Below are 27,822 nucleotides of genomic sequence, written 5' to 3'. Positions count from 1 at the left end.
CCTGAGGGTTCAGGCTCTCTGGTGTTTCCATCAGTGGCATTTTTTAAAGTACCACATCTTTATTCATCTTTTTTCTTTTTCTTATTAAAGTATCATTGCTATACAATCTTATGTTGATTCCATCAGTGGCTCTATCATACCTGCATTTATGCTGCGCACTGTGCAAGGCACTGGGGACACAGTGGAGGCTCAAGTGACATGCTCTGCCCTCAGTTTTGTATGGAACTGTTTGCAGGGGGAAAAGGCAGTCCCTAATAAATTTATTACCTGGAGTTTGGTGAGCATTTTGTCAGAGGAAGTGTTACACTTGGTAGGTAAAGACCCAGAGTAGCTCCCCAAACTAGCGCCTCTCATACTTTAACGAGCAGGTGAATTACCTAGAGATCTTGGAGAATTGGGGGCTCTGGGTCAGCATGTCTGGGTGGGGCATCAGAGTCTGTATTTCTAATAAGTGCCCTGGTGATGCTGTCCTGGCAGCCCCCAGGCCACCCTTTGAGTAAGAAGGTTCTAAACCAGTGGTTCTCAGCCTGGACTGCACCTCAGAATCACTTGGGCTGTTGTGTTTTTCTTTTAAATCAATGTTGTGGACTTACCCAGACCCATTAAGTCTTCCACGTTCTCATAAAAATGTGTACATGAATATTCATAATAGCATTATTCATAATAGCTAAAAAAGTGGAAAAAGCCAAATGCTCATCTTCTGGTGGCTGGGTAAAAGGAAGTGGTGATCTGCACAATGGAATATTATTCAGCCATGAAAGGGAAGGAAGTTCTTAGTACTTATATAGATGCTACAACACAGGTGAACCTTGAGAACATTAAGTGAAAGACCACATATTGTATGATTCCCTTTGTGTGGAATGTCCACAATAGGCAAAGCCAGAGACAGGAAGCAGAGTAGTGGTTGTCTAGGATCGGCAGGGGAGGAGATGAGGAGGGATACAGGGGGCAGTATTCTTTCTGGAGGTGAAAATGTTCTGGATGAAATCCTAAAAACTTTGTGAATTAAACTGAAAATCACTGAAGTGTACAATGTAAATGGATGAATATTAGTATGTGAATTAAAGCTGTGGTTTTAACAAATCAGAATCTGGGAAGAGGGGATCTAGGTGTTGGTAGGAACAAACCTTTTCCTGGTGATGCTGCCGTGCAGCCCAGGTTCAGTGCCTTCCTCTAACGATTCCTCAAGTAAGGGCCTTGGACCAGCACCAGCGTCTCCTGGGCACATGTTAGAAATGTAGATTCTTGGGCTCTGTGCCACACTATTGAATCAGAAACTTGTGTTTTAAAAATCCTGCCAGTTGATTCTGATGCTCTCTGAAGTCTGGGAACCTACATGGCAAGGGCATTTATTTAAAAAACGACAGATGGGGACGTGCAGCCTGGTTCCCCCAGCTTCTATCATGTTACCGTAGTTAAGGGACTGACTCCTCCGTGCCTTGGTTTCTTCACACAAAAGTGTGGATTGCTTCCTCCTTGGAGAGAGCTGTCAGGATAAAATGAAATGCTATATTTCGGGTGCTTTGGACGGGGTATGGCTCATGGTAGGTCTTCAGTAAGAACATGTTGTTATTGCTCTGCGGACTCCAGAAGCTATAAGCCATGGTAAACTGGGAACTTGTATTGTTAATCCTAGAGGTGGCCTCTTAGAGCACCACACGGTGCTCCTCAGCACCTAACCTGACCTGCACCCCCAGTCCCTGTGGGGCAGGTGCCAGAGGAAAAGCAGGAGGCCTCCAGGGCGAGGGGAGGTGTGCTCTGCAGAGCTGTTCTGTGTGCATATTATGCTTAGTGACTGGTATGTGCTGTCTGCATGCATGGCACAGCACATGTATGTCCCCCCATTCAGGACACAGCTTCGATGTCAGGACTGGGCAGGGGACTCCCCAGGGCCTTAGGAAGGGGTCTCTGGGTATGGTGGCTGCCCTGACAGTTCTTGGGTGGGGGATATGATAGCAAAAAGGTAAGCGGTGACCAGGCCACCATGTGAATACTCAGATGTGTGAGGTCAGGTGCTGATGCATTGGGGCCTGTCTGGTTTTCTCGGAGTCAGATGTTGCAGAATAGTCCTCTGGAGCTTCTCTGCTGGGCTTTTGATGGGGAGTTGGAGGTGCGCGTGGGGAGAGGGCAGCTAGGGAGGAAGGCTGGAAGGGAGAGAACTGCTGTGCTAATTAACTTGGTTGTGGGAGGACTTTCGCTCCAGGCTCCTTGATGATACAGAGCCAGTGACCAGTGACCGGAGGGCAGGACCGGTACCCTGGAGTTAGGGCCCGCAGGCAGTCTTACAGGCTTTCAGGGTGTCTGAAAGGAAAGTCTCCATGGTTTAGAGGGTGGCTTCCTTGGCTTAGTGGTGAGAAGGCAATGGCGAGGTTTTGAGAGTGACGTTAGAGAGGAGGAGGGATGGAGGGGAAGCCTTATAGAAGGAGCAGATGCTTTCAGGTCATCTGATCTCACCTTCCTCCAAACACTATGAATTAGGTATTATGGTACCTTCACCCTTTCAAAACTTCATGGAGAAACTGGGGCTCAGAGAAGCTACATGACTTGTCCAAGGTCGGCTCCTGCTGCCTGTCCAGGGTGCTGGCGCCTCCAGGGACGTGGGCTCCAGGTGCTCCCATCTGTCCCCGAGGCTCCTGGGCTATCTTCCCTGTGCCCTGTCATGAAGTAGAATCTGCTCCCCAGGTCTGCCCGCCCTCCCCTCCCCATCTCTCTCTCCCTGCTCATCATTGTAGCCAGTGCTCTTTGGCATTGGCTTAGGTTGTTTGCAGAGGAGGGTGGGGAGAGGGAGCTTCTCTGCAAAAGGTTGTTACTATGGTTTTTCCATTGTTCTGAGAACAAAGACCAAAATCCTTAGCAAGACAGCTTTAGGTCAGGTCCTGCTGACTTAGGGGAGAAATATGTGTGTGTGTGTGTGTGTGTGTGTGTGTGTGTAAAACAATAATATGGGGAAATGCACAAAAGATCTTTTTAGTGTAGTGTGTGTGTGTGTGTGTGTGTGTGTGTGTGTGTGTGTGTGTGTGTGTGTGTAAAACAATAATATGGGGAAATGCACAAAAGATCTTTTTAGTTTCTCCAGAGCTCAGGCTCAGGGACTTGTGCCTGTTGGGCCTTCTGCCCTGAACACCCGCATTACCTGGCCTGGGTAACACCTTCCTGCCCCTGGATCTCAGCTCAGAGGTCCCTTCCTCAGGGTACCTTCTCTGGGCCCAGACTTGTCTCCCCATCCCATTGCATCTTTTTCTTCATGTCATGCACCACAGCTTGTAACTTTTATTGATTTACTTATGTGCATTGTTTCTAGATAAATTTCCATGTCCTCTTTGGACCTTATATGCCATGAATGCAGAGACTGCGTGTCTTCCCTGACCTTACTGTGATGTGCAAAAGCTAGGCATTTGGGTAATAATCGCTGAGCCAGTGAACCAAAGACTTCAAGGTGCTCAGTGGTGGCCACCACTGCCCACCCCAGAACTTCTAGGCTAACCCCTGGCTGTGTGCATGTCTGCTTGGAATTCTACAGGGTATATTATTCTATTTTTTTAAAATAAGATTTTGTGACTATTAATGTTTTCAATGATCCTGAACTCTGGAAGACAGCTCTGTCTTGTAGGGTTTAATTGCGTAAGGCTCAGAGTGACTGACATAGAGTATCCTCAGCCAGCATAGTAATTTCATGCCGTGTGCAGCCTCCAGGCAGCCCATGTCCTAGAATTTCCAGTGTTGTTTTGTTTGTATTTATGGGCAGGGCTCAGAGGTGCTGAATCAGTGCCTGGCTGGGCTTCCTGTTCCTTATATATCTTAGTCATCCACTAACGCGTAGTCATCCACTAACGCGCATTCTTTAAAGGGCACTGGGTCATGGCGACTTAACTGGAGAATACCCAGAAGGCAGCAACCATTTCCAGGGTGACCTGGGCCCCCTGAGCCTTCTCTTGGGCAGCTCACAGTGAGCATGTTCTCTGTGACATGGCGAGTGCCCTGCAGTGTGGGTACAGGCACAGGCAAGAAGGTGCTTCTGTAGCAAAGAATTGGTGCCAAATGACATGATCCATCTGCCCCACAGCTTTCAAATAGGAGTTGAGGAAAAATCCTCTGATTACCAATACTGCGGGGTCCTTTTTGCAGGTTAAGACCCAGTAATGGATCATGAAACCAAATGTAAGGGTCATTCCCCAGTATGTAAAAAGAATGAAAAGAGCATAGAAAAGGTCAGATTGCAGCACACATAGTGAAAGTGACTCTTCTTTTGTGAAACCTCTTTCAGGTCTGTGTATGTATGTGCCCAGTCATTCAGTAAAATGTATTTCTTTCTGGCAGTTAGCAGTATCCGATTGCCACACCTTATACCGTGTCACTACCACCTCTGCTTTGCTTTTTCTTGAAGGTATGCAAAATCCAGTCAGATCAAGACTGTGTCCAGCAGCAAGATATTTTTTAAAGGAAGTAGATTTCGATATAGGTGAGTACTCATAGTTCCATTTGGGGTTGGGTTGGGGACAGCCATTTACTTCTGAATGTTCTGCTTGTAAATCAAGGGCTCTTTGGTCCGTGCCTGTTCTGGTCCCTCTTTCTACTCCACTTCTCTCTTGTGCTCACAGGGCACCCCCAAATTCCATGTAGCTTGCCTGCATGGCGGAAGAGAAAGTATGGATCCCTAGAGCTGGGCCAGAGCACTGTAAAAAGTTTTTTAAAAGGGTGCTGACCCGTCCCCTTCTACTCTGAGTATCTGTGCATAGACATCGTGTTTCCCTCTTCTGCAGTGGTAAAGTCGCCAAAGAGGTTGTGGAGGCCAGCTCCAAAATCCAGCGGGAGCCCCCAGAGGTGCACAGGTGAGTGGAGCAGTCTTCAGAGCTCTGGGAGGTCTCTGGGGTGGACAGAAGGAATTTTAGGGCTGGCTTTGCCAAATCCTCTATCTCAGGAAAGGGAGTAAGGGCACCTCTGTTGTTTTTGGCCCTGGTTCCAGGCATGGCGCTTTCACTGTCCTGGGCGTTCCCCTTGGACAGATTTGTTGGGGCTGTGGCGTGAGTGCAGCTGGGCTCCACTTTGAGTTACTTGCTCTGTGGGGAGTCCTCTGCTGGATTTGGCCTGGGGTGTGTGGTCGTGAACAAGCAGTGTGTGTGAGAGGCACGCTGGGTCATCTCCTGACTGGGTCTGTCGTCATATCCTCTTAGACCTGCTCTCTGTCCATCAGAGACATGGCCAGTCCCTGCCAGCTACAGAGAAAAGAGCACCTGCCACCCGGAAAGCCTCTAGCATTCTCTTAGCAGCTGGGAGGCAGAACTATTCCAGGGGCTCAGCTTGGATTTCATCCTCCCAACTGGAAGCTTGAGTGTTTGATCTTTAAAAAAAGAAAGACTCGATGCTGGGGATTCTCTTGATGGCACAATCACAAAGTAGGAAACTGTGCTTAACAATATACTTCCAGAGAGACATATTCCAAATATACAAGGATTTCTGAGTCCCATAGTTACCATCTATGGATGGCTAATGAGATAAAAAATAATATTTAAAAACACTTCTCTTTTCAATTGAGGTATGCATATTTTATGGGAATCAAGGTTTCCTAGATCAAGGCTTCCCAAACTTGCCCAGGGATTACCTAGGGATCCTGTTAAGATCAGTCTGATTCATGAGTCTGGGACTTCTAGTGAGCACCCAGGGGATGGCCCTGGGGCTGGAGCAGGGACACTTGGGACAGCCAGGCTCCAGATGACTGGTGGTAGATGGGGGAAGGGAACAGAATGGCCATAGTGAAAATCTTTTCCTAGAGTGGACTGAACCACCAGAGGGGATGGGGAATAAGGCATCAGTCAGTTTATGGTTTGCCTTTTCTGGAATCTTTTAAAATCCCCCAGGATACTACTGCAAACAAGGACTTATAGGCCTTTGAGACACTGGTTCGGACCTTCCTTTGCCTTCCACTATCCCCTCGTATGGATATGTAAAAGCCTGTTGAGTTCACATCATCAGGATGCCTCTCTGGACTTCAGTTCTTTGACAGTCTCTCTCAAATCCATGACAATACAAGAAAACTTTGTTTAATGATACAAAGTAAGCTCTTGGAGGGCAAGGCTGTGTCTACCTTGGTCATCCACATATCACCCAGTACCCAACACAGGGCTTGGCACATAGGAGCAGGGCAGTGTGTGTTTGTTGAGTGACTATGTGAACTAGGAGTGTGGGATGACAGCAGCACCTCTACTTTGAGACCTGAGATCTGTCCAAGGTGCTGCCCTGGGGACGTCCACCTCCCACAAGGAAGTGGTCCCGTCAGAGCCACAGTGATGTGGGCCTTTTTTAGTAGCAACTTCCTGTCTCTCCCTAGTAGCCAGTTGCATGGTAGGAAATGGTTTCGCTTGAACAATTATTTTATTTTTAAATTATTTTGGCTTCTTTGAGTGGCTGTCGAAAGTGAGAGTGTAGTAATGAACTCTTTCTTGGTGGTGTTCAGAGATGACCACTAATTCAGAGTGGTGACAATAAGGCTTCAATCTACTGTCTTTCCTTTCACTTGAGATTCTACTCTTCAAAGAATGACAAGTTCGTGGGATATGTTTAGAGAGAGAGAGAAAGAGAGGGATGCAGACAGACAACACTGCTTTTGGATTTTTCTGTTTTTTCAAAAAGAGAAGATGTGATAAATCAGTGATCTTTCCTGATGAGATCTCCAGGCAAAGCCCTCCTGGGCTGGCTACTTGGTGAGAATCACCTGCCCACCTCAGGGACCCATTGAGGTGGAAGGCTGCAGCTTGGTGAGTCCAGGGCTGGCTGTGTGAGCCACCTAGGCATAGCAGCCACCATGCGGGACATGTAGGGCAGCATTTGTACCTAAAACTACCTATCTCGGAGTCGTGAGCAGGTGCTAATCTTGGCTATGTTGCTTACCAGCTGTGTGGTCTTAGATTCCCCATCCCCTTAACTTCTCAGATCATCAGTTTACTCATCTGTAAAATGAGATGCATAATATTACCTTGCCCACCTTCTAGGTTTTGTTATGGGCACTAAAATAAAGCATTAAAAAAATTTCAAAGTGCCATACATGTGAAGTGGCGATATTATTGTCTCTCATCCAAACATGGGAAGCTGGAGTCTGACAGATGTGCCCACATTAAAGTGTCTTCACATGGAATTTTTGGTAAGAGCCAGCAGCACTGTCTTCACTCTCAGGACTGGTGCAGGCACCCCGCCTTGTCTTAGTTGCTCTATTTTGTGCTGTCAATTTTTTAAGCCAATCTTAGAATATAGTTGTCACTCGCAAAGGAAACCTTCCTATCTCGATAGAGTCCTGAAAGACAGTTTCATTTAGAAACTGTTCTACACTGGGAGGACTGCATGGTTGGGCTTGGGTATTTTTGCAGTCAGCTGATGGGTGGATTCTGAGGGGTGAAACATAGCAGGGAGACCCCAGCCGTAGGGGCCTGTCTCTCAGGAGCTCAGGTTTGGGGACAGAGTGGGAGCTGACTGGGATGTTGGCACCTCCTTTAGAAAATTGCCAACACAGTGGAGCCTTGAAGAGTCAGTCACAAAGAGCAGGCCATTAGGAGCCGTGGAGAGTCCTGTCCAGGGCAGTGGAGGGTAAGTCATGCAGGAAGGTAGTGCAGAGTGCAGAAAAGACACTGGCCGAGGGAGGAATCAGGTGATCTGGCTCTGGGTCCTGGGTCTGCCCATCAGGTGTCTTTATTCAAGTTCTATAACCTCACTGAGTCTGTTTTCTCATGTGTAAATATGATATTTTTCTTGCCTATCTTAGAGGCACATTGAGACAGACAAATGAAGTAAAGTGTATATAAACCATTTTGAAAATTAAAATAGGGCCCTTCAAATTCTGGTAGTATATTTACCAGTGGTACAGCTATGCTGGTGGGCTCTTATGTTAAATGAAGCCAGCATCAGTTGACACCTTTAAAAAGATGGCAGGGAAAAGAGGTGAGAAAGGGTGGCCTGTCGCCTGCAGGAATCGGTAAGGAGAGATGGGAGTCTCGCACTTTGATTCTAATTTTGCTTAATCTTTCCTTCGAGCACCAAGGTCTGGAGCCCTGGATTCTTTGTGCCCCAGGGAAACCCCAGTTTTATACACTTTTCAGTTTCTGGGTCTTGTGCTTCTCAGGAAGGTCATGTTCACCTCTGAACCACGGGATTGGAGACTCTCTGGGTTGAAGTGCTCTGCAGGAGTTATGTGGTCCAGCCCCAGGCAGCCCTGCAGCCCCTGCCCCTGCCAGGGCATCTGCTACACTGCAGCAGCAGGGGCTGCAAGCACAGGTGCTGAGGCTGCACCCCTGACCCGCTGGTGCCAGGCAGGCTCTTACCTGGGAGGTCGCCCCTGGTGAGCTCAGCTTGTTCCAGCCCCAGGCAGCTGCCCGGGCATTGCAGGGGTTGGGGTGGGGGTGCAGTGGAGGGGAGGGCAGGCTGCAGGGTGCTTTAGATCTTCAGGGGCAGAGTGTTGGGGGAGAGCTGATGGGATGCAGAAGACCCTCCATAAAGGCTCTCTCGGAGCCCTCCTGGTAGCATTCACAGTGAATTTCTAGGGAATCGGTGCTGCTGCCAGTTCAGATGGTCAGACATGTGACAGAGCCATTCAGAGTTCGTTTGCCCAAGAATGGGAACGGGCTTTTCAGAGGTCAGAAAGTTACACAGTCCACACCAACATGGCAGCGTGTTGTGCTTTGCAGAGGTAAACTCACAAAGGCCACAGGACCAGAGAAAACCCCACGAAATCTCACAAATTTTGTGAGACTAAAAGAAGAGACTGCACATGGTAAATGTTAGTCTTCTCTGCTTCCCCCCTTCCTTCACCCTGCACCGTCTCCCTTCTGCATTCGCCAGGACCCTGCGGCATCCCTGCCTCCGGAGGCCATTTCTGGCTCTTCCCTCACCGCCCCTCGGTATTCCCGGCCATCAGCCTCCTCCATGAGATAGATGTGCACTTTTCCACCTGTGAAAGCAGCACATTCATGAGTCATGATGTGAAAATAGTGGTTAAGACCAGCACACGAAACAGAATGAAACAGAATGGAAAAAACAAACCATGGGGAGTCACATCATGAAACATTCACTGCAGTGTGTACAGAGAAATGATATAAAATGGACTTCTTGACGTGGGTCTCAGTCAAAAAGTTTGAATATCATGGTTCTAGAGAGTGAGTTATGTGAGGCAAGGACCACAGGTGCCCAGAACAAGGCAGATGGTTCAATGCATATATATCAGCTGCAAAATAAGTGGCTGTAGAATGAAATAAGGAAGAAGAGGGCTCTGTGCTTAAGCAAGTCCTTTCCTGCCAGTGCCAGTGGTGGGGGCTTTTACTCTAGATGCTAATGGTTCTTTCTGTCTTCCAGCCCAACAGAAATGCCTGGGCTCTAAGGCAGTCCTGACAGCTGGCCTGGAAATACCTGTGCCAGTCTGAAATGGCAACTTATGTCAAGCCATGATTGCATTCAGTGTACTTCAGTTTAAACCTGAGCACCCCTTGACAAGATGCCAGAGGAGGTGCTATAAGACAAACGAGAATGGATAGGTCAGTTTCTGCCCTTTGGGCTTATCAAGTTGGGGCTGACTAGTATACTAACAATTACAGAGAGACAGGTAGCAAACGAGGTGAGCTGTGAAAGAAGGGAGAGTAGAGTGAGGGGGGAAAGAGAGAAAGATGTGAGGGCAATCCAGGAGGGCTTCAAGGGGGACACTTTTGACACCATCTTAAAGGCTAGGTTGGTTTTGGTTTTAGGTTTCACAGGAAACAGGGAGGGGAAGGGTGCTGAACTTCCCCTCCCCCAATCCCAGACAGCTGGTCTGCCTGCTGCAGGCAGTGTGAACGGGCTTCCCCGCCATCAGCCAGTGGTCTTGACGATACACCTGCTTACTTTCCTTGCCAGCTGCTGCCCATCGCAGCCACTGACACATGCATGCTCCTTTCTAAAGCAGAGTACACCTGGGTTCTGTGGCTGGTTGCTGAGTGGGGTGTGAATTTAAATGGGAATATCAAACATCGATATTAAATGTTGGAATCCAGCAACACCAAGATAGCTTGTAGCTGTAGAACTCCTGTGCCATCTATCTGGCAGAGATTCTTGTTTTTTTTGGTGGTGGTCGAATGACTTTGAGCCATGCCCTGTGTCCAGTATTCTGCATGTCCAGTGCAGTGATACCTACCCCCAGGTCTTTTGTTTCCCATATCATTTTTCAATACCTGTGTCGTTGCCTAGTGTGCCAAGTCTGGTGAGTTATGGGCAAATTCATTTCCTTCCACTGTCTTGCATCAGGACATTTTGTCAGGACCTTAAGGATGAAAAGGGCTGTGTCCCTTGAGTGTTATGTCACCTTTACCCCTGGGCTAATCCTCGGTGTGAGTCTGGAGGCATTGCCCAGTCTGGATAGCCACCTGAGATGGAGGGGCTGGCGTTTGCAAGGGAAACCAACTCCCTCTGGCTGCTGTGTATTTTCAGAGTCAACGTTACGCAGAGCCGCAGTTCCTACTCCTTAAACAAACAGCTCATCATTAACATGGAGCCCCTGCAGCCCCTACAGCCTTCCCCCAGCGAGCAGGAGGAGGAACTTCCACTGGGCGAGGGTGAGTACGCTTGCTCCAGAAGGTGACACCAGTCCTGACTACCTGGGGTGATGGTTGGAGTGAGTCATAAACTGTATTTTTAATAAAAAAGCTTTTTGTAGCTGGAAAAATACATTATCTTGAGAGTTCAAATCGTTTATCCTGTACAGGGTTCATGGGTACAGATTTTTTTTCTAAAATTACATATTAAAGGAGAAATGTTGGTATTAAAACTGTCCAATATGGTAGCCACTAACCATGTATAGCTACTTAAAACTAGTTTTAAATTAGTTCAAATTAAACATTCAGCTCCTCAGTCATATTAGCTAGTTTTCCAATGCTCGGGAGCCCTATGTGGTTAATGGCTACCATCTTGGACAGCTCATACTGAGAACATTTCCATTATTGTAGAAAGTTCTATTGGATAACAAGATCTTAACTGCAATTGCAATTAAATTAGTGATTGTAACGAATTCTCCACCAGCATCTCTACCCTGGTCATCCCCTTTCTGCCTCACTATTTCTCCATCCTCATGTTCCCTTTTCCACAGGTCCTTGTCTTGACAGTTTTGATACAAGCCAAAATATCTAAGGTCTGCTTGCACCCTGGAGTTGTTATATTTTTAGACTATAATATATGTGCTCTTTGCCTTCCTTTTGTGCTTTTAACACTGCTTGCTGCAGACACCTGGTGAAGCAAATCTCACATTCTCATTAATTTCAAAGTAAATTTAAAACATTCACACAAAATAAAGTTTTTGGGAACTGGAACACAAACATAACATATTTTCCTTTAACTTTGTGATTTTTGCTTTCATCATTTAAAAATCTAGATACTGCGTCATTTCAAGAGGAGAGTTCACTCTGTCCCCAAAAAGATTACCTTTATCTGCAGCTTCAAATCAAGAATTCCTTGCATGGGGGAGAACCCTTCAGCCCAGAATAATATGGCTTGGGATGGAATACCCACAGGAGAGGTAGCAGCAGCATATTCATGCTGAAGTGTAAAGAATTTCAGCAAATATTTGCCTGAAAGGAAGCTTTAATGGTTAGAACTGGGCAACTAGATGCCAAAAATTCCATGGGTGGAAGGAAAGTGTGCAAAACACAAAGGTTGGAGTCTCAGGAGACACCTTCATCTGCAGCTGGACCACAGGGTGATGATAATGAGAATAGTCTTATTATAATGGCCTTTACTCTCTGTCGCAACAACTAACTCTGTAAGGTCCATACTAAATTAATTTTCTTAGCCTGAGGGTCAGTGGGTCCATGTTGCTTGTCTACATTTTCAGCACCTTCTCTATTTGTATTTTTTTCAAGGAAAGTAAAAGCAGCTTTCGTTACTGATCACCAGTGACTTTCTGGGCTTCCTCCCACAGGCCTGAAATATTGGTATGAGTGGAAGTCAGTTTTTCTGGAGATCATGATAATCCCAAGGTTGAATGGAGAAGACGAAAGGGAGAAAGAACCCAAACCAGGGATTTTGATTTTGTCTTGCATGCAAAGATGGAAGTCTGGGGTGGGGTAAAGGTTGGAAGACCAGACTGGGTGAATGATAACCATGGGGAAAAGGGGGCCCAGGCCACGGTTGCCCCAGGCTGTGAAAGGGAGCTGGGCAAGCTTTCCCCTGGGCCCTTCACCCCATTCAGTTAGAAACTTTCATTTTGCTCCATTTTCTATAATGGGGTCCCACTAACCTTGTCTTTAGCATGACAGGTGTGTGGACAAGAGATGCAAACATTGTAATCAATTCCAATGAAAACAGAAATTGTCATGATATGTGAGAGGAATCCACAGGCCACCTTTTCAATTTTTTCAGTTATTTTAAAGAGGAATCTTAAATTCTTCTACCCACTATAAAGTTAAACTGATGGATCGCTCTCTTAAAGAAGTCTACAATGGCTCTATGAATATCCTAATAAAGCTCTTTTTTTCTAGGCAGTCCATCTCCTTTTGGATCTTTGTGGGTTTTGAAGTTCAGGCAAATCATAACAACTTCTAGGGGACAGAATCAACTTGAAGAGAAGTAGAAAGAGTACTGTTTAATATCCAGTAGATGGAATGACCTTCCCAATCTAGGGAGAGTGAAATCACCTTAGGTACTATGAAACCCACAGTGAGCCTTGCTCTGTGTTCTTGATACCAGTGTATCTCAGTGACTGTTGTAGTCAAATCTGCTTCCTCTCTCTCTTGTCTTTGAGTACCAGGCAATGGGATTTAGACAGTCCATAGGGACAAATACTTATTTTGTAGGTTTATATTTCTCTAATACATAAGGAGAAGCAGAGAATATAGCTTTAAGCAACGTCTTCACCTTTGTGGGTGGGCTCTCTTTCTTGGTGCTTACAGTGTGGTGGACTTAGTTTCATCCTTGTATTTTGGTGCTGCTTATGCCTGAGCAAGAGTCAAATTTAAAGTGGCTGGGATTCATTCATTCCTTAGTACAACAGTTATGACAAATGCAGCAGAGACAGCTAGTGGACTACACTCAGTGTGTGCAAGTTGCTATGACCTCTGGGATGAAGATGCTCTCTTTCCTGGAGGCTCATGGCTAGATGGGGAGAAGGCAGTGGATCACAGTGGTAATGAAGAGGTACTCTGCAGATTGAATGGGGTGCTCACTTTTCCACATGCTTCATGAGGTATCTGTGCCTTGAGCTGCCTGCAGAGCATCTTGTACCCTTTTAGTCTCATTAGAGTGTCTGACATGAAACTGGTGGGCAAAAAAATGAATGAAATTGCCAGGCAGAGGGGGTGTGAGCAGCATCTGTCTGCACTGGCTGCCTGGGCGGCTTTGGGGAGGATGGGGCAGAGGAACAGCAGAAGGTGAGTCAGAAAGGAAGGGGCCAGATCTCACATGACTTGCTGGAGATTTAGGTTTTAACCTGAGGGCAGTTGGGAGGCACTGGAGGATTTCCAGTGTGGAAAAACCTAATTGGAATTGTGTTTTTTATCATTTGTAGTGTGTGGAGCAGAGTGTTTCAACCTCAGCACTATGGGCCTGTTAGCTGGGTGTTCTTTGGGGGACTGCCTGAGCACTGTAGGAGGTTTAGCACCATCACTGGCCTCCACCCAGTGGGCGCCAGCAGTACTCCACTAGTCTTGACAAACACCCATCTCCAGCTGTTGCCAGATGTCCCCTGGATTACAAAACTTCTCCCTGGTTGAGAATCACTGGATTGAGGCACAGAGACCATACAGGAACCATTGCATTGGCCCAGAAAACAGATAAGCAAGGGCTGAAGAGAGGCAGGGATTGGGACCAGGGAGGGAGACAGTGGGTTCCAGCTAGGGCATGGCGGAGTTGTTGAGATGGTCACTGATCACCGGGCAGGTAAGCACCCTGTAGAATCCTGCCAGCTTCTGCCCTTGTCTCTGAGACTTTGCCCAAGAGTAAAAAGATTTCCACCTTTTAAAGATGAGACTGTGGAGACACAGGAAGGTTAAAGTGAAGTGTCAGTGTCATACAGCGAGCCAATGGCAAAGATGATTTTGTTCAGATATTGGAGCTGTTGAGAGAGCCGGACAGTGTGCCTGGCTCTGCTGGGCTTTAGACAGGGAGTGCAGGGGACTCGGACATCACCACTCAGCTGGATGTCGCTGTTCCCATCTCTCTATAGTGGTTCTGATTCTTGTCTGGGGAAGTTTCTCATCACACATTTTGCAAGTGATCAATAAACAGGTCAAGGTTAGCAGCTTGAGTCTTGTTAAAACAGTCATATGATTAGGAATTTAAAAAAAATCAGGTTGGGAGAAGAAAGAAGGCCTTAACCTTGACCTCTGGAGCCACCATCTCTGTGAGGGCAGGGGAAGGTTCTTGCCTTGTCTGGTGCCCTTGTGGTGGTGTCTCTGCTGCCACCATGCCTCTCCAGGGACACAACCATCCACTGGTCTGACAAGCTCTCTCTGCCAAGTGTTCTTTCTAGCACTTCAAGTTTCTCAAAGACAGGTGGGGGAGCATTATTGCCCAGATTAGCACAGAGGCATTCTGGGAGAATGTGTGATCCCATTCACCCCCATGACAACCGGAGGCTTAGCCTGAAGTTGGCTGAGTGTGGGCAGAGAAAAAAAAAATCAGTTCCTAGGCACCACGAGGCAACTTCAGAGTTGCCCAATTATAGGACCCAAGTAGGTAAGTGCCATGGAAAACTTTAGGTGCGAGTGGGAACCCATTTGAAGAGTGCCCCTTAGAGCTTATGAAAGTTTCGGGAGAAGGAAAAAATTGAGAGTGGAAATTGTTCTGGGTAAAAATGACATTTTAAGGAGTCATTAATCTGAATAAGTCCACATGTGCAATGTCCTAGGGTCTCCACAGTGCAGACAGCAAAAGGGTTGCCTGTTTTATTGTTGGAGTATGTTTCTTGTTATGGAAAGCTGCTAGACTGTAGTAGAGGAGGGGAATGAACTGAGTCCTCTGAGCCTTGGTAGACACCCATGAAGATTGTTCTTGTTGGCCAGGGAAAGGGTCTGGGCTGGCAGGGTCAAGTAGACAGGAGGCTGTGCCTTCCCCTTGGTAGGTAGAACTAAATAGGAGCTGGAAATGTTTGACACCTTCCTGCTGGCAAAACAAAAGCACAGCGGAGACCCCAGAATGTCTATGAAGGGGTGTCTCAGGGGTGGGAATGTGGTTGGACGGAGGGTGGTCTGGCACTGTATTGCTTGTGATTGAGAAAATATCTGTAACAAAGAGTAGACAGAAATTAAGGAGGTTGGTAAAACTAACTCTCCAAGCCACCCTTTAGCACTGTTCCTGTATGTGTGTGTGCATGCATGTGTCATGAATGTGGCTCAGGGGTGCGGTATGGTGGTGATGGGGGTGTTAAGGTTTTTTATGGCATCTAGCCTAACCATAGACTGCTTGAGGTGGCATCACTGGAATTCTAGAAAGTATGTATGTGAACCTGTGATGGCATTTTGAACCTATAAAAAGAATACTGTCCTCATCCATCAAGCACGCCATACTCTTGAGCCCACCCCCTCCTGCCGTCCCAACACTTAACAGGTGATCTGTGGGGCCAGTGGCATTTTCCTGTATGAGGTTTTTTCAACATCACACACAGTTGCTTCAGTCCCCTCACTGGTGACATCTCTAATAGCACGAGGCTGCTGTGTTTGCACTGTGTGAATTTCTTTTCCCATTCTCCACCAAGTCAGGGCACCTCCCCAGTTATCTGATGTGGAATTCTCCTCCTCTCCCCCTCCTTCTCTCCCTTATGGAGTGCCGTGGTCATGGCTCACGCAGATTTACCCTCTTCAGTGTCTGTCTTCCCCGCTGTTTTCCCCCACGTGCCGAGTAATTTCTTCCCTTTGGTTTAAAGTATGTCAGGATGTACATTAGGAGTGAGGCACTGGTCTTTTTGAAATCTATTATGTTCCATCAAACAGTAGGAGCTGTTTATAAATCCCATGGACCCACGGTTCCCCTTGTAGTTACTGCTACCTGGCGATAGCAGACCAGTTAGCACCAGCTGTAAATGCCCTGGTCCCTGCCACAGGTTTGTGATGGCTGTTTTTATTTTCTTATTATAAAACTAATTCATCATCTTCTAGAAAATTTAGAAACTACAAAAAAAGCATAAATAAGCAGAAAAAATTCACCTTCCAGATTGTCCCACCTCTTAGAGGCAATCAGTATTAATAGCAGTTTCCTTCCCTATGTATTTTAATGCCATTGCGATCATCCAGTGTGTACAATTAAAAACATTCCTTGTTTGCTTAATGTTGAAAATAGTGCATAAAAAGATATCACAAATTAAACTATAGGTCAAATAATGAATTGGAAACATTTTAATGCAAATGCGGACTAATGGGTTAGTATCCTGAATCAGAAGAAACTCATATAAGGGGCTGTGTTAAGCATTATTTTGGCAATGGTTTGGGCTCTCCTGAACTTTTTTATTTAATGGCACTCAGTTTCCCACTGCTGATTGGCGTATAGCAACCCAACCTGCTTCTGCAGGACCTACAGGCCTCTGCCGAGCAGAGGACAGCTTCTGGTTTTATTTATAACTGCAGTATTGGATTAGTAGAGTCAGAATGCAGAATTCATTAGCTCATGTATTAAATTCTGGAATCAAGTACCCCAGCAGTTTGGGTCGACAGCTCCCTCTAGGGTGGGATGCCAAGAACCACTCGGGATGAAATAAAGGCCTGAGCGAGCCCTGCAAGTTCACTTTTGTAAGCTTTTCAAAAGCTTTCCACTTTCCTTTGTATGCTTTTTTTTGGATTTTGCCTGATCTTTGGAATTTTGATTCCCGGTATTTATAGTGACTTTAGCACTCATAAGAAGTTTGTATCACTTGAAAGAGATATTTGAAATTTTAAGGACTTATACTGCTGTAAGAAATCTACATGCCTTGTCCCTGTTGCAACTCAAGTGCATTTTATCTTGCAAGAATTTTGTGTTTTAAATCATAAGACACCCACGGTTTCTGTCATTTCAGTTATATAGTTGGGTGATTCCCATAAGTGGTGCATTTTATGAAACAGCATATTCTTCAGTATAAATAAAGCTGCTGTTTCTGCATTAATGTCTTGGATAAGATAGGAACTCTGGTCTTGTCCTCCCCCGGGCAGCTGCATGACCGCAGACCAGACACTCCACCTTATGGGGCCTCATTTTCCTCATCTATAAAATAAGGTTGAACTTGAGCACTAGTCAAATGCTTTCCAGCTCTAAATTCCTTGATTCTTTTGCCAAGTGTCAGGGTCAAACTCCAGGACTATGGTTGAAGCCTTTTACAGTGAGAATAGGAACTTCGGTGCAGGAATACTTCTTGTAGCCTTTGAGGGCCAGAGGGAATGCTGCAGATGGTCGAGCATGTGAGCTGGCAAACTATGACCTGTGGCTGGCCCACTGCCTGTTCTTCCTCTGGCCCAAAAGTTAATGATTGCATTTTAAATGGTTATATAAGTACTTACTTAATACCCTTGATTTTACTTCTTGGCCTGCAAAGCCTGAAGTTTATAGTCTGGGCCTTGAGAGGAAAAGTTTGCCCAGCCTGGATCTAGCACACCCCTTCAGGATTCTACAAATGAGAAAGCCCAGACCAGGAGCCAGTGTGCCCGAAGTCACACAGCTGGGTCGGGATCAGGTCCTGGTTGTAAGATTCCTGGCCCAGGTATCTTAGACATCAAACACATGTAAAACGGCTCAACAGCTTCTTGCTAAAACAGAGTCATTAAATAAGGAACTACATTTATTTTTCAATTATTATCAAATAAATTATCCAAAGAGCTTATCTTATATAAACATAGGGAATCTCTGTGATTCAGTGAGAAGAGCTGCAGTGTGTTCGGCGCAGGGTTTGAGCCTTTGGTTATCATAGTGTGCCAGAACTTAGTGACTCCTTGGAGGCTTCCAGCAGGGCGGGAGTGTCCCCACTCCTCACAGCGGGTGCTGAGAAGGCTGTGGACAGAGGGTGCCCTTCCGAACAGAATTCCTAGGAGAGCCAGGCTGCAGGGGGACAGACTTCGTGCAGGAAGGCCCTCTCCCTCCTGGGATCCAATGTTCTGACGTTAAAGTTGAACTCGTTAAATAAGGAATGGCTCACTCCGGGCCTAGTTCTCATGACTCATAGTCTGTGTTAAGGATCTGTCTTATCAGGGAAAGCAGTTCAGTTTGGACCCTCCCAAATCACAGATCCTGCTCCGGTTGGCCCTTTGCTGCTGTGCTTAAGTATCGGTAATGACTTGCTTTAAAGGATTCGTCTGGGGTAAAAAGCAAAACAAAATAAAACAAAACACATCAGTCAAGTGTCCCATGAAGTAATCCAGTCACAGGCCTTGAGGGCTGGGACGTGAGCCAGGGGAGAGAGTAAGTGTGAGCAGCTGTAACGGCCGGAGTGTGGTCTGTGATGGGAAGGGCATTGGACTTGGTGCTTAGAGAAATACACACACCCATCACGTCCCTGAGAAAATGCAGGAGGAAAAGTGAACATGTTCCTAAACCATTGTGATTAGAATGCACAGGCTGTAATTTCTGAATTTTAGATGTGTTCCACAGTCAGCGTGGGGTCGTTTTTTAGTGTTTCTGTTATTGGGTTGCTAGTGAGTGTTAAGTAAATGTTCTCTGTGAGACCCAGGCTCACACTGAGGCAGGATCTGATGGAATCCCCCTTTCTCTCTGCTCATCTATTCAGACCCAGAGAGCCAGTCACATAGAGGTGCTGGGCAGGGAGTGTGTGCTAGTTCAGCCTTTTACGTAGGCCCACAATGGTAGGTCCTTGGCAATATGGATAGTGGGGGAGGGTTCAGAAAAAAGTTCCCTGGTGTTTTATTTTTAAATAATGATTTAAAGAATTTTGAGTGTATTAAAATATTTTAGTGTTTGCAAGAATGGTATATGTTACCACCATTCAAGAGAGGAAGTTTGTGCAAGGAAATTATAAGGTGATCATTGAACAATAAGAATAATGTGGTCTAAGTTGATTTTGTAATCTAAGAAGATTCTGTCAAGCACCATAATAAACGTTTAACAAAAACAAAAAACACAAAAAAGAGGTCATTTGGCACAGGCTGGACGTTGGGAGTGTCCACTGGGACATAGATGCACATCCCATGCCATCTATGGGGGGGGGTGGGGGGGCTGCAGGCTCCTGCGTGGCTTGGCTGACAGTGAATTGGAGACTCTGGAACCATGGCCTCTGGAACAGTGCACATACAAATGGCCCATTGAGGTAGAGGAAGAAACTTCTGTTGGTATTTAACTTTTATCGCTTTCTTACAAAATTTCTATTGTTAGGTTTTATGATGGACATGATATCTGAAGACAGCTGTGCATGTGTCTGATTTAGGAACAAATGTGCATTTATTCGTAAGTATCCACAGACATCCCCCCTCCAAAAAAAAGTCTGGGTATAACCGAGGTCTTACAGATGAGTCTACAGGGAAGAAAAGGCAGGGCATGTTTTTGAAACTCTGAAATCTCTGTTCATGCCAAAACTCCAGATTCCTAAAATAGATGTGAGAGCTCTGTGCTCTAGTTACGGCGGTGACATGCCATTTTACATGCTTTTGGTCTTCTGTGCTGGTAAACCGGGGTGAGTCACCCAAGCCTTTGCCAAGCTACCTGGGAGGGGCTGTGTCACTCACTGAAGTGTTTCATGGTTGCCCCGAGTGCCTGGTTTACATGGTGCTGGGCTCCACTCTTTGAGTAGGCACAGGACCCCACCTTCATGTGGATTCTCTGGTGGCGGGAAGAGCACTGGATAGAGAGTGACGGGGTTCATTCATTCATTCGTTCAGTAAACATTTCCTTCTTATCCGGTACACTGACAATGCGTGGATCTTATTTCCTCTTGTGGTTAAATAAGGTGAAAGGATTTCTAAGGTTCCTCCCCACTCTGTTCTTTAATAATTCTTCCCTCAAACTGCTACTTTTCTGAAGAATGTGCTGTTGGACCATGTGTCAGTACCTTAGAAAACAAAAGACGTTGACATCTTCTTCCATGTGGTTCATGGAACTGTGGGCATGCAGCACAATGATCTATAAAAGCAGGGTTATGTTTTTTCCCTTTCTGTGAGTTGTAAGTTTCCAGCATAAAATTGAAAATTAATAGCAGCTGACTTAAAAGGGAATATAAAGTGAGCATTTCTCTACTTGAAAGAGCCCTCACATCCTTTAACATCTCCTCTTAGAAGAGAAGGCCAATTTGGAACATTTTTAACCCCCAAATCTCCACTTCAGGATAGGAAATGTGAAAATGGATGGATGCTTTGGCTGAAAGAAAATAAATAGGGTTTTCAGGGCAACCCAGTTGATAAACTGAGCACAGACTGGAAATTTTGCAATTAAAGGAAGCAGTATCCTTATTCAGAGCACCTCCTGGGTCTACAGGCTCGTCAGTCCCTGCCTGACCCCTCTGCTACAGCTGTACAATTTGACCCCTAAATATAGGCTCAGCCCCCCTCCTGAATCTCAGGCCTATCCTGCCCATTCCTGGGAGGGGACTGAGAAACCGAAGCCCACCCTTGGGATCAGGCCCCTGGCCCTGTTGTCTGCTCCTCATGCCAGCCTTGCTCCTTTTCCTGATCTCTGTCCCAGCCGTGCCCCTGGTACTCTCCCCACCAAGGACCTTGACAGCCCCTCCCCTGCAGCTAAGTCATACTCCTGAACCCGACCCAGTGACCGCGGTCCTGCTCTGCTGACTGACCGCCAGCATGTATCTCCTTCCTGTCTTCTGGGGCCGTGATCTGTTTCTTCCCAGAGCAGACTCTGCCAGCACCTGCCCCATCCTGAGCAGAACAGTATGATTTTAAATGTCCACTTTCTCTCGTTAAACTTCTCCCACTGCCCAGTAGTCATACATACTAAATTGTCGAATCCATTAGCAAAACCCTATTCACATGAACCTTCTGAATAGCTCAGGATCCTTGCCTCTGTTCCACCCCAGCTGCAGGTGCTCTTTCTTCTCTGCCTCCTGATGGAGGTAATGTCTCTGCTGCTAGTCCTGGCTGCCTTCCCATTCCCATATTGCCCACATAGAAGCCAGGGTGATTTTTTTAATGAGTGAAACTTGAATCTAGTTCCGATACAATCTAACCTTCTTACTCTGGCCTGTGACACTGTACCTGCTGTGCCCCCCATTCACTCTTAGACCACTTCCTACTGCTCTGCTCTTGGTTCTGTGTTCCTGCCACACTGGTTTTCCCATTCTCCCTTGAATATGCCCAGCTCATCTGCCACCTCAGGGCCTTTGCACAAGCTGTTTCATTCATCTAGATGTGCCTTTCCTCTGGTCTTTGTAAGCCTGGCTGGTTCTTTTCTTTACATCTTACGTCAAATTTCAGCTCCTTGGAAAGTCTTCCCAAAGTACCCAATTTTGATGGTTTTCCCACCTGCCCATTTGTTCATGCTATCATTCTGCTTTTTGTCAGAGCACTTAGTGTTGTTGGACACTTACTAATGTATTTGTCCTCCTGTTTGTTGATTGTCCCCTTTGACTAAAACGTCAACTCCACTAGAGCAAAGACGTTGCCTACCTTGTCCCCTGTGGTATCCCCAGCACATAGAGTTATTCTGACATACAGCAGGAGCTAAATTAATACTTGCTGAATTAGTGAATAAATAATGAATGGATGAATTCTAAATGCAACCATAATAGCCTTTATTCATTCAAGAGAAAGAATACAAGGAGAATAGTCTCCTGGGATCAGGGTTTACCAGAAACCAAGCATACTCTTTTTGGCTTGTTTTTTAATTGGAAATCAAAAGCCATACCATAGTCATTGTCAAAAATTTGGAAAATCTAGAAGCCACATATAAAATTAAAAAAGCACCTCCTCTACATATTTCCTAGCTCTGAAGATAGTACTGAGAGTTTTCTCCTCTTTCATTCTTATGTTTGATTCTTTTTCTGTTCAGCTTTATTGAAATATAATTAATATATAACTTATATAAGTTTAAGGTGTACAATGTGTTGAACTGATACATTTATATATTACAAAATGATTACCACACAGATGGAGTTAGCTAATACCTCCATCTTGTCACATAATTACCGTTTGTTTCTTGTAGTGAGAAACTACACATTTAAATCTACTGTCTTAGCAACATTAAAGTATATAATACTGAATTGTAAACCATAATCACCATGATGTACATTAGATTCCCAGATCTTGTTAACATAATAACTGGAAGTTTGTACCCTTTGACCAACATCTCCCCGTTTCCTCCACCCCCATCCCCTAGTAACCACCATTCTGTCTTTAACCCAGGAGGCACCACTTACTTGATTCTTAAAACACCTCTTTCTAGACATCAATTACACGTCCAGTCTAACTGGGTGGCCCCCCACCCCCACCTCTGCATCTGGTACCTGCTTAGGAAAGGATGGATGGTTGAAGGGAAGGGGAGCCATCTAGCTGATTTTTCTGGTCCTGAGCCTAAGCTCTAAGATTAATTGTAAGTCTTGTATTGTGGACTAAAACATACAGTTCAGAGTTCTAATTTGCTTGCATTGAAAACTTGGAATAAATACAATGCGTATTTGTAATATGTCAATTTTTTGTATCATCTAAAAATAACTACTGGGCTTTTTATATTCTTTGGTCTAATTTTATTTTTCCAAGTAAACATTATCCTGTTGGAATAGAATATGATCATCTTAAACATTTTGTGCAGAAATCCTATAGTCAGTATTTTGGGGGGCAGGGTAGGGGTGCTAAAATCTATCTTCAGAAGATATAGAGGCAGTGACTCAATGAAACATTTATCTTGTATCACAAACATGTTTTAAACTTTTACTTCTTACCTAAAGCTGACTGCTCAGAGTGATATGCTCTTGTTTGTAGATAAAATGGAAAGTCAGGAAAATACAGGGAACTGTGAGGGTGTTCTCAGAGCTGTCAGCAAGCCTCATGATTCTTAACTCTCCAGAGGGTGCTTGCAAGGTCGGCAGAAGGCGTTTGTAAATAGAGACTGGGATTCCCGTGTCTTTGTAGCTAGAGCATCTCATCCTATTTCTAAAGCTTTGATATGGTTAGGCTTGTCCTGCCCTGCACCCCACTGTGGGTTTTCTCCCTCTTTTATTTGTTTGATAGAATCTGGATTACCAGAAAACTAAAAAGAATGAAAAACTGTAGATGATAAAGCATTAAAGCACATTCACTTCAGAAGTTACATTGTTATTTTTCTTCTGAGCTCTAGAGGTTTCTAGCATTATACTCTGGGACCTAATTGAGAAGTTTATTTAAGCAAATGTGTATCATTCTTTACTCTTAGGTTCTCCAGTAAGCACATGAAATCTCTATTTGTTAGGATTCTATGCTGTAAGAAGTCATCACTAGGCTTTTCTAAATTTACGAGCTTAAAGTTCCAAGAAAATCCCTACTGGGTATGTTTCAAGGGAGCTATCTGACAGTTTTAAGAAGTGAGTGAACAGATCTGTGTTTTTAAAAACTCACTCTGGTACCTAGATGCTCTGAGAGATGCATGTAAGAGGGAGATAGGGTAGCTGCATAGGAGCATGGGGGGTGGTGGTGGCTGGGGACAGGAATGGGCGAGGAAGAAGAATCAGGAGGTGTACTTGGGAGGGGGCATGACTGATGAGATAGGGTGAGAGGGGAGGAGGCTTCAGTGGTGCTTGTTCTCAGGGAGGGAATGAAGTTCCTGGTAAGGGCATTCCTGTATTTTCACAGGAAGTAGATCTTAATCTTTAAGCCTCTGTTCCCTTATCTGTGAAATTCAGACGTAACTCTAGTTAATAGGGCTGTCATGAGTATTAACTGATACATAGCAATATGAGATAAATTATTTTTTTTTTAGTATGAAAAAGATAAAGGCACTAAGATCAGCACTCCTGAGAGGAGGCACATGAAGAGCTGAGAATAATGCCTGATGCATATCAAGTGCTCAATAAGTGGACCTATTACTACTGTGAAGCTAAAATAATGAAGGTTCTGACTGGCATGCCAGAAAGAAAACTCCCAAACAGACTTCCGTACTACATATAAGCATTCGGTACATTATAAGGTACCTTTGCATAACTGGATTCTTCTGTCTCCTCTTCAGATTAATAAATTATAACCCTATGGTGGGCTTTCCCCAACAGCTTCATCTGAGGGCTCCCTCCCAAACCCACCCCTGCCAAGTCACTGATCATAACACCCTTTTTCTCTCTTCATGGCACTCACGTTATCGTGTTTTTTGTTGGTTTACTCACAAGCCTATCTTGGATGTGGCTGAGACCATAATCCAGCCTGCTTTCAGCTATATTCCAAGTGTCTGGGCAGTGCTTAGCATAGTGAAGGGGCTTGAGCGTATTTATCAGATGAGTGAATGACTGTCCATCCAGTTGTGAACTGGCTTACCAGGACTCAGGTTTGCCTGTCCTCACAGAGCATCTTTTAAAGCAGCCCTTTGTGTGCACTCTGTCAGAGAAGGAGGGAGGTGAGAGTATGGGCAGACCGAGGCTTGCTCAGATCTTGGTCAGTAGCCCTCAGAAGGTCAGCCCTTATAAAAATCCTGTAAGAAAACAGAGGCAGTAAGTGCTCTGACATCTGTTTTAGGAATACTTTTTTTGGACCGATCTCCTCAGGCAAGAGCAACAAAAGCTTAAATAAACATGTGGGATTATATCAAACTAAAAAGCTTTTGCACAGTGAAGGAAACATCAATAAAATGAAAAGGCAACCAACTGAATGGGAGGATAATTGCAAACCATGTATCTGATAAGGGGTTAATATCCAAAATATATAAAGAACTTATGTAACTTAATTAAAAAAAACCTGGTTAAATAACAGGCAGAGGACTTGAATAGACATTTTTCCAAAGAAGACATACATGTGGCCAACAGATGCATGAAAAGAGGTTCAACATCACTATCATTAGGGAAATGCACATCAAAACTACAATGAGATATCACCTCACACCTATCAGTTTGGCTATTATCAAACAGACAAAATAACAAGTGTCGGTGAGGATGTGGAGAAAAGGGAATGGTGGGAATGTAAATTGGTGCAGACACTATGGAAAACAGTATGAAAGTTCCTCAAAAAATGAAAAATAGAAAAACCATATGACACAGCATTCCACTTCTGGGTATTTATCCATAGAAAACACCACCAATTTTCAAAGAGAGATAGGCATTCATATATTTATTGCAGCATTACTTACAATAGCCAAGATATGGAAGCAACCTAGATGTTCACTAATAGATGACTGGGTAAGGAAGATGTGGTACATATGCGCTGGAAAATGACTCAGCCATAAGAATATGAGATCAATAGGCATCACACTTACAGAATGATATCTAGAGTAACACATTGGTTTTTAGGCTTCAAAGTCAAAATTTCATGATTATTGGCTTCTCTAGGCCCCACCAACTTGAAGATGTTTTAAATATATCTGTACCCATTTGAACTTCAAGTTCCTGCAGTTCTGGCAGGGCACAGAGCAAATGTCAACAGCAGTTTTCTCTGGGCTGTCATATTTTGAGTGACTAATGGGATCTTCTTCAGCCATTTCCTAACTTTTGGAAGTTCTCAACTCCCCTATGTTGTGCAGGTATACTTTAATAATAATAATAATCACCAGATTCATTTTCAAAGATATTGACACTGAAAGTTTGGGAGAGAAAGGGACCAGGACAGGAGACAGGGAGGCAGGAAGTGAGCAGAGAGCATATCTGTTCATGTTCTTCCACGTAGCTCTCTGGCTTGGTTTTTCTGCCTGTACAGGGACCATCACTGGCAGCCAAAGCAGGCAGAGAGAGGCCCTGTCAGACTCTGCCCCCGCCCCTACCCTCCCACCTCCTCACATGATGCCTATTTTAAGATGCCATGTGTATGGGACAGTCAGGAAAACAGGTGACGAGCCCTCATGCTAGAATGCTCTGCAGACATGTAGTCCCAAGAAGAGCATTCTCCTTCCACAGTGGCATGAACGGGAGCCCAGCTGCTCTGTCTGAATTCTGTCTGCAGCTGTAATTCTCCAGATGGTTTTCACCAGCCTTTGTCTCACTGCTATGCTGTGATGCCTACTGGACCCACCGAGCAATGTTCTCATTTTACAGGCAGGAAACTGCTCATCTGATGAGAGGATTAACAAGAAGAAGACTATTGAATATGTCAAAGCATCATACCCATTTTCAGAGTTTTTTCATGTAAATTACCGTAATTTGAGACTCATGACTCTTTCTTTGAATTGGAAAGGACAGATATTGCCTTTATGAATGAGGAAATTGAATTGTACAGATGAATGACTACTTGGCTGGACTTACAAGCCCTGTCACTTAAGTGGTGTTGGGGTCTCCATTTTCCCATATCATTCACCCAAGAATATACCCATCATATCACAAAAATTAAGATTTTTATATAACCATTGTATTTTATTACTGTATTAATAAAATGGAAGTCTTTTAAGGTATGTGATAGCCCCAAGGACTCTTAATAATGGATATTTAGACTGAATTTATTACAAAAAAATAATGTATGTACTTTTTTATTATCTAAGGGAGTTAGCAGTTAGCTAAAATTTCAGTGTCTCTCTGCAACTACTTAAATGATGGCTGAATTCCACTATACTTGTGAAATCTGTTATCAAAACTAATAATGTACATGATATTAATGATGATAAAGAATAGCTAGCATTTATTAAGTGCCTACTGTGTATCAGCTGCCCTGTTATGTAAGTGCCAAGATCATTACTGTTACAGAAAACTGCATTTCAACATGCTTCCCTAAGTTTCCCAGCATTTCAGGGCTGGCCAGAAAAACTCTTAACAATCAGCAATACTGCTTACCTACACTTGGGAGAAATAACTAGAAATGCTAGACACAGAAGGTTGACAGAAGAAAGAGAATCCGACAAATTCAAAATCCTCACTGACTTAACCTTGAGTTAATGGAGAGAAAGGAATTGGCACGCCTTGGAAAAAATTGCTAACACTGCTTGAGTAATTCCGGTGCCAGGCACTGATCTGAGCATGTCACATGGGAATAAACTTCATTCATCCTCACAACCATCCTGGGTAGGTAATGCCTTTGCTGTGCTCCTTTTACAGGCATTTAAACTGAGGCCCAGAGATTAAATAAACAATGCAGGCAGGATTAGAATCCAGAGCCGGTACTTTAAACCTACAACTGCCTGGCGAGTTCTGGCTCGCTGACAAGGAGCTGACACTGCAGCAGGCCGTCGGTATACCTGAGCTTGTGGTCATGGCAGCCCTGAGGGGTACTGTCCCAGGCTGTGACTGCACCAGGGCTCCGAGGTCTCCAAAGCCCCCAGTCACCCACTAAGTGGAGGCAAGCTTGTTGCCTTGCCCCAAATCTGTGTCAGGAAGTTTGTCGCAGGTGGACAAGGAACTCGGGCCCATGAACAGCTCTTATCATTGAACTTTCTCTCTCCACTTTGGTTTCCGCTAGATTATCAGGGTTTCTGGCATCTCATTTTGGAAAATCGATTCCCCTCTTCACAAATCCTCTGCAGTCTGGTCTTTAGCTTCTTGTCACTGCCCAGACGTGCACCCCTGATACTTCAAACGAATGGATGAAGCGAAGCAGAAAGGGTATTCAGGGGCACCCAAACGTGCTGTTGCTATTGTTCTTTGGCACATAGTGCCCTGAACAGAACTATCCTCCCTGTGCGGTACCTCACAGAATGCTGGGGTTGGCCCCACATCCCTGACCCCCTTTGCTGCTTCCTCTTGAAGTGTACTCACACCTCCGTCTGGCATGGGCCAAGGCAGAGAGAATGGCTGGGAGGGATAACGGGGAATCTGGCCCTGCTAGGTTCTCTCTCTCTAATAAAAGCAGAAGTGCCCCAAAGAAAGAGGATGAA

General features: G+C 45.1%; 1 protein-coding gene across 7 annotated transcripts in view; it reads left to right on the top strand.

Annotated features, from left to right (window-relative positions):
• The window catches only part of FRMD3 (FERM domain containing 3), a 253,950-nt gene that overhangs the window by 200,254 nt on the left and 25,874 nt on the right, over positions 1 to 27,822 (top strand). For all 7 annotated transcript variants that reach the window (XM_036991342.2, XM_073228703.1, XM_036991340.2 and 4 more), the window contains 3 exons: positions 4,385 to 4,459; positions 4,761 to 4,829; positions 10,438 to 10,562. In XM_036991342.2, the coding sequence (XP_036847237.2) occupies positions 4,385 to 4,459; positions 4,761 to 4,829; positions 10,438 to 10,562 (269 nt within the window). The remainder of the gene's footprint in view (positions 1 to 4,384; positions 4,460 to 4,760; positions 4,830 to 10,437; positions 10,563 to 27,822) is intronic.

The sequence above is a fragment of the Manis javanica genome, chromosome 2 (genome assembly GCF_040802235.1).
Source record: "Manis javanica isolate MJ-LG chromosome 2, MJ_LKY, whole genome shotgun sequence".
NCBI classification, from domain to species: domain Eukaryota; kingdom Metazoa; phylum Chordata; class Mammalia; order Pholidota; family Manidae; genus Manis; species Manis javanica.
This window is presented reverse-complemented; position numbering and strand designations above follow the sequence as displayed.